General features: G+C 37.0%; 1 protein-coding gene across 12 annotated transcripts in view; it reads right to left on the reverse strand.

Moving 5' to 3' along the window:
* The window catches only part of LOC123548803 (fibrillin-1-like), a 72215-nt gene extending 65521 nt beyond the window's left edge, over positions 1-6694 (reverse strand). For 7 of the 12 annotated variants that reach the window (XM_053524684.1, XM_053524685.1, XM_053524681.1 and 4 more), the window contains exon 1: positions 6478-6693. In XM_053524684.1, coding sequence (XP_053380659.1) covers positions 6478-6496 — 19 coding nt within the window. In that variant the 5' untranslated portion in view covers positions 6497-6693. Of the gene's footprint in view, positions 1-6477 lie in introns of all 12 variants that reach the window. The other 5 variants (XM_053524691.1, XM_053524689.1, XM_053524690.1 and 2 more) reach the window with 2 other exon arrangements.
* Between the last annotated feature and the right edge of the window lie 1082 nt (positions 6695-7776).

Consider the following 7776-nt stretch of genomic DNA (forward strand, 5'->3'; position numbering starts at 1 on the left):
CACCGTTTCACCAGGCCCCAGGGACAAGGTTTTGGTCCTCGTCCTCCGGATCAATTAGATTGTTGTTCTGAGTCGGGTTTCTGGTCCTGAAGAAGTTGTGGAGGTAGACACATGCACGCATCACTAAGGGAACTGTATTGGTTTCCAGGTTAAGTGTCTGGAGAAGACATCTGAAGCGGTTGGCCAATATCCCAAATGCGTTCTCAACCACTCTCCTGGCCCTGGAGAGCCTGTAGTTGAAGACTCTCTCCTCATGATTGAGGCCCCGTCTGGCGAAGGACTTAATAAGCCAGGTTTTCATGCTAAAGGCATCATCACCGATGAGGAAGTAATGCATCGGTCTGTCATCACCGGGTAGTGGAGCTGGGTCGGGGATACCAATGACTTGCACTGCCCCCTTCAGGTCACAGTAGTTCCAGATCTGTGCATCGGAGCTCGAACCCACATCGCCAACCTGCACCCACCAGAAGTTGTAGTTTGCATCTACCAAGGCCATCAGAACAATCGAATGGAACCCCTCTAGTTGAAGTAGGTGGAGCCAGCTTTGTTGGGTTTCACAATAGCAATATGCTTGCCATCGAGGACACCCAATGCATGCGGGAATTGCCATCTGGTTGCAAACGGCTTAACCACTTCAAGCCACTCTTCAGGTTCTGTTGTTGTCCTGATGACCTGTGCTTCATACACATCTATGATGGCATGCCACACCTCGACAACTATTCCAGAGATGGTGTTGTGAGCAACACGGAACCCATACATCAGGGAGTGAAAGCTGTCGCCAGTTGCTAGGAACCTCAATGTCAGTGCAAGCCTCAGCGGGTTGTTTTCTTTGTAATGTTGTCTTCAAGATGATATAGCAGTTCCTGGAAGGTCTCACGGTCGATGCGGAGGAAATTCCTAAAGGCTATGGGGTCTTCCAGCCGCAGCTCTTGTACAAGAATATCAAAATGACCATATAGTGATCTCCTGCTCGGCCAGTCACTGACCCACCACCTCCTCTGCCTTCTTATACCTCTCCGTCTATCTTCTTTCTGAAGGACCTCTAACTGAACCACATCTCCATCATATTCTATCATTTCCCTGTCCATCACCGCACAAACCTGCAGCACACTCATAGCTTGAGCTTCCATCATGTGGAATGTTTTGAGCCTCTTGTGTGACTTCCTTGACGTCAAAAAAAATCTGAATGGTGAGGGATTTAGGGATCGCCCGAAATTTACACAATATTGCCAGGGTTTTATGTCCGTAGTAAGATGACTAGTCCGTACTGAAACGAAGCAGTCCGTAGAAGTCCGTTCTTAAACGTACAGGAACTTACCCTAAACTTCCTTCAAACTTGTTAATTCGTAGTTATCCGTCTTAAAGCGTAGTTTTCCGTACTAATCTGTAGCTGAACTTACTAAAATTTGAACCAAACTCAGACAGGGGGCGAACTAATCCTTGCATGAAGACTTAGTAAGCCTTAGTTATCTGTACCGAAACGTCGTTCAACGTAGTAAAACGCGGAGAAAGACAGCAACTTTTAAAATCATCATGTCAAACTACGGCAAGGTACGTTTCAGTACGGATAACTACGGTTTAGTATGTTTAACTACGGATGAATAAGTTTCAACCAAGTTGGACTTAAAGGCGTGGTCACACTACACGTAGTTAATCGTAGTAAGGAATGATCGTAGTTGATCGTAGTTGATCGTAGTTGATCGCACTAAGCGTAGTTACACGTAGATAATCGTAGTCCAACGTAGTAATGATCGTAGTTCGAACTTATGATTTGTCGGTAGTAAGCAAATAATTTTTCGACATGTTTAAAATCTGACTACGATTAACTACGATGTTTTGACCCTACTGTGACCGTAGTTTGAACGTAGTTGATCTTAGTTAAACGTACTTGATCGTACTTAACAGTAGTGTGTATCGTTTCTGATCGTAGAACAAGTACAAATATGAGATGAAACGAGAGCCGATTACACAAAAACTTTACTGTTATATAAATTAATTTCAATTCTAGTATGATAATATCGCTAATTATAAATAATTAAAAAATTAAATAGAATTTTTTCGGTATTCATGCGAAATGAACAACAGATTTGGATCGACAAATACATGTACATGAATCGCGCTAACAATCAACTGTTCATTTACCATGAAGACCGGGGAAAATCCATTTTATATATTGCATTTAAATTATATTTTCTCTGCATTAGTTAGCAAATCTGTGGTATAAATTGCGCATTTTTATGCATTTTACTTTTAAATTCAGTTTTTCGGCCATTCTGTTTTATAACATCGTTTTTTCCTAGGCGGCAAACTGAAGCTTAAATGATGCTGTCTCGTCAACTTCCTAGAGCAAAATGACTGTAGCTTTCCCGTCCTGCGCAGGCGCAACCACAACGCTTTTCCGTAGCTAAAAGTAGTTGATCGTAATTTGTCGTAGTTGTTCGTACTTCGATCGTAGTATATACGTAGTGTAACGTAGTAACTCGTGGTAAGACGTAGTGATATCCTAGTTAACCCTACCCGATTTACTCGTAGTTGAACGTAGTTGTTCGTACTTACACGTACTTCCACGTGCTTAGACTTTCCATATTTCATCTTTTAAACCAAGTTCGAGCGTACTTCAACCTAGTTGACCGTAGTATTACTACGACAAACTACGTTTAAAATGAACAACGACCAACTACGTGCGTGAACGTAAATGTGACCATTGCTTAAGTCACGCTCAAACTGGTACGGATCGCTCAAACTTTTGTGCATGTTCAAAAGTTGGAGAAACTTGCACGTTTGGGATATGTGTTGAATACGTTTTGACCAAGTGTTGTTACTATTGATACGTATTACTGCTTTGAGGTACGGCTCTGGTATGGATCGATACGGATAACTACGTTTCTATCTATGGCTAGACGTAGCTATCCGCGCCGTATGTGTGACTAGGGTATTACCACAGTGTATAGACTCTCTGTACGCCCAACCGGAAGTCGCCAAAAACTAGGCGTTCAGAAATCAAAACACAAATTTTTGCTGTCGCGGATGGCTTGGATTTTCATTGTTTATTTCGTTAATATATCACATAAAGTAAGTGTATTTTTAATCTACATATTGTTTAAGAGCTACTGTTTACGTAGATACCAAACACGCCTATTAAAACTCTTAATATACTTCATTTCAAGTCAAATCACGTGTGGGTATTTGTTCGATTTTGTAATGAAACTATAAGTTCTTTGAAATACATGTATCTTGAGCTTTTGCAAAGAATTAAAACCTTTGCTACTTCGTAGATAAATATCTTACACATCGATAAATACTAGCATGGCTCTATGGTAACGAATGCGTTTTTAGGAAAATGTGTTTTTCTGAGACATATATGCCGATTACACTGTCCCACTAGTCGATATATTACTGGCCCACTAATCGCAATTTCTAAAATCCGGACTGAACGCTTAGTCGAAAAACTACGCCTATTCAAAACTTCTTTTCATTCATATATTTCAATAATTTGACTTTGTTAAATGATAACCAACAGTTAAAAAGTAATAGTTATATTTTCTTTCGTTTTCGTAACAGTCACGGACCAGTTTATATGTTATTACTGCAGTTTCGAATCCACTTTTAGTAAAAGTTAGTGTTTATTAGTAAGTAATTATCAAATTAATTTAGTCTAGCGACTAATTCAATTTGGTAAATGCGTACAATGTACTAATAAACTCTAACCTGCATATATATATAGTGTTTTAAATTATTTTTTGTAATAATGACTAGGTTCTTTACACATAAATCACTAACGCATCATTCATATAATCGTTACGTGGCACAACTCAGTGTTTGACCCATTTCCGGCATCTCAGAGACTTGTTCGGACTTTACCTCGGGAACTTTATCATCATTCACAGAAGAAGCAGCTGCCGTCGGCGCGGTTATTGGTAATTTCTGTTTATTTTAATATCCGGCTCCAAATCACCGCTGATATCAGTCAAAATCCAACAGATTGAAGCTAATACCCAGTTATTTTTCTTTTGGATTAATAATTATTGCAGTAATCGCTACAAATCAAAATGAAAATGACCTGGCTCCTAATGTTTACATCAGTTGTTCTACACGTATAACTAACCACCTTCTTGGAAGATAGATGAGCGGACTCGTTTTGGACACTTTGATTGTACAAAGTTTTCATGTAGACAGCGCGTTTGTCTGTCGGCGGAGCTTAAACTCAAAAAATAATTTCAAGTACAACACCTTGAGTGACCTTCACCTTGGGTATAATGGGCAGTCCCTGCATAAAAAGGCTTTGTTTACACAATGTTTATGTGAAGTTACAGTAAGGTATAAGCAAAAGTAAAAAAAAAATACGATGTGACAGAAAAAAATGTTGCCGAAAAACTTAACTTTAACCGAAACCGGGGCGAGTAGAATAGCACCGCTATTCCCCGAATAATCGAGCTGAAAATACAAAGAAAAAAAAGTGTCCTGTCAAGCTGAGCGGAATAAATATATATTTTTCTCGTATGTTAACGGAAACACGTACACAGATTCTATTTCTTGTCCAAGACAAGGGCATCGTTGGTGAAACAAACCAATAAATACTGTTTCACTGTCGCAAGTAAAATACAATACAAAACTTATATTTATAAATTCAATAACAGAGCCTACAAGCCCAAACACGTCGTCATTTCATTATTAAATAGGCGTACAGTGTTTTGGCGAATAGTGGAACAGTTTTATATAAAGTTTAGCGACTAGGCGGTCAGTGCATAATTCAGATGCATGTTGAATTAAACAATATTTAAACTATTCAGGATTGTAAATTCATATTTGTAGTTATAAACCCATTTGCATGGATTTATAACTTAACATTCAGAAGCGGTTCTGACACGTATTTCACTCGCAGTTCCTAAATAATGGGCATTTTTATCCTGAATGCATCGTCTTTTGCTTTGATCTGCTGGGTTTTGGGTGGAAATACGTTTTAATTTCATGTGTTAATGTCTATTTAAAGGCAGTTTGTTGCAGAGACATTTATCATACATTGAAAAATATATACAACAAGAATATTTATTTCAAATAGCCAAAGAAAAACATAAAAATACACACTACCGACAGCTTCCAAAAATTTGAAAAACGAAAGTGAACGCCTAGTTATTGGCGACTTCCGTTTGGGCGTACAGAGAGTCTATACACTGTGATTACAGAAGATCGTAAATAATTATAATCTGTCATAAACAAAACTTAATTGTAAATTTGCTACTATGATGCAGTAATAAAAGTACCACTTTTGTATAAAATTATTGTATCTAGTACAGCAGTTACTGGTGCACCAGTTAAACACTACTAGTCCCGTGCGTAAATCCGGACACTTTTGGAGGTTTTATGACGATAACTTTGCATTCCGAAACCGCACATGCATCACATTTCAAATGTATAATTTTAGGTTCTTTATGAATCTCTATGCAAAACTACAAAATCGTATATTGCTGATTTCATCATAAAAAAGTCATCCGAAGTGGGCCAGTAAAAGCTGTCAAAATTAACCTTTAGAGTGCTTAAATATTCGGACACTATTTCAGTAAGAAATGCAACGAATCAGTGCACCAAAAAATGATGAACACGACTTTGTTTGAAACAAAGCAGTCAGATTCAGTCCTGTAAATGTATACAGACATCTCCGTTCGATTGAAGTTTTATTACCTGTTAATCACATGATCATGTGGACTAGTTTCTAATTTAAGGTATAACTGCCAAGTATAGCATTAATAATATACGCAGTAAAATCTGCCTTAGCGAAAATTAAAGTTTACAACTATTCTTACCCGCATGCAGATTCTGTTGCTGTCGTTATACTTTTTGACGCAACTATGCACTATAATGATGCCGCGCCGATTTTATTTTATGAATTGTTTCCCTTGTCTGCAAAATGCCGGGCTTTTTTTCTCTTTTGAATTATTTTATAACAGAAATCAGTAAAATTTCTTAAATAAATACTGAGGGTTGAACAGAATTGTAAAACATGTTGTTACATTTATTTTTGATCAACTAAGAAAAAGAGTCGTCTGCAACAGGCATAGTACCTCGTTGCACCGCAAATAACTGGCGTGCGCTGTATGACGTCATCTCCCAAGACACACAACTTTTACTTTTAGCGGCGCGGATATTTGAAGGTAATTTTCTCTGGAAATACTTAAATTCACACACCGTTATGGACAACTGGTCATCAAAGCGTTTGTCTGCGTGGATCTTGTTCATTCCAGTAAAAAGTCACGATCGTAAAGCAATTTTTAACGGTGTCCGAATTATTAAGCACTGTCCGGATTTAGGCACTGGACCAGTATATCCCTATACCAAATAATATTTCACTGGTATAGAATTAATATAGAAATGATTCAGCTATTTAATTAAAAATATTTTCTTATGATTATAGGCAACTATTAATTATAAATGGCTGCCATAAATATATTTCATTTACAGACAGAAAATTCTAATTATTACCTTTTACAATAAAATCCATGTTAATACATCAGTGATTTAACGTTTTCTCATCCACACATAAAGAAAACTTTTGTTCCGGAAGTACACATTTAACATAAGTAAACTCAATACATGTATTGCATAAAAAGAAAAAACGTGATTTGTTTTCGTATAAACGACATCGGTGCAATAATAACCTTTCCGCCATATCACACGCGCGATCTGACTTCATTCACAAAAAATAACATAATGGCATCGTTTGAAAAAAAAATCTCCACCATCGACACCGAAATTTCAAAAAATAACATTAACTTATACATAAAACTATTTTTTTCTGAATTGAATCGGAATGACTATATGATTTTTTCCTCGATTTGAGGATATTCTAGCTGGATTTTTTTATCGGAAGTGTAACGTTAGCGGGCCTTTTTGGCTGTTCTATTTGGATATTGGAGATATCGATATTCTGACATTTATTTTGATTTTCTAATATGCATAGAAAGCTATTGTAAAAATGTAACTATTATGATTGATTGCTATTTTTGAGCGTTTTAGACGGGTATAAACCATATTGGGACTTCTTGCAAACCATCCAAGAAACGCACTAGATATAAACCACATTAGGACTACTTACAAATCATCCTGGAATGGCTAGCGCGATTTGTTTGAAATCCTAATGTGGTTTATACTCGTCTAAACGCACAGCACAATATATCATTTAATTTTTGACTACATCCTATTCTTAGTATAATTGGTCATTTTCTAAAAAGAGATTATGGGCGATATCTTATTAATTCGTTTTCCTTTTAGGCATGAAATGACGAACGTGTTACTTTAAAATCTGAGAATGTGTGTTTGGATTTATAATGAACCCCTTAAAATGTCATAACATATATGAAAATAAATGTGAAAGAGGGGTGAGGCGTTAACACATATCAGCATGAATTTCCGAGGAAGGTCAGTGCCTAACCCAATAATGTATGTTTTTTATCTACCAGATACGTTTGGCCTTACGCGAAACGAACCACTAATAACTCAGAGGCAACCACGTGACTACATTTTGACCGATGAAAATGTTATAATTTCATTAGGTTAATGAAGCTGCTACAAACGACTTAAAAACTGATTTGATGATAAAAGGTATTTGAAAGAGTTTAGTGGAAATAATGTAAAAAAAAATAGCGGAATTTTGTTCGCAAGGTTTCCTGCAACAAACACAACAAAAGAACCAATGTCACAACTGAAGAAAGTTGTTAACTGTAAAGTATCTTATGGGAATTTTAAACTAGAACTAGAAAATTGCATGAACTTGTATGACAT

This window comes from Mercenaria mercenaria, chromosome 15 (assembly GCF_021730395.1).
Source record: "Mercenaria mercenaria strain notata chromosome 15, MADL_Memer_1, whole genome shotgun sequence".
NCBI classification, from domain to species: domain Eukaryota; kingdom Metazoa; phylum Mollusca; class Bivalvia; order Venerida; family Veneridae; genus Mercenaria; species Mercenaria mercenaria.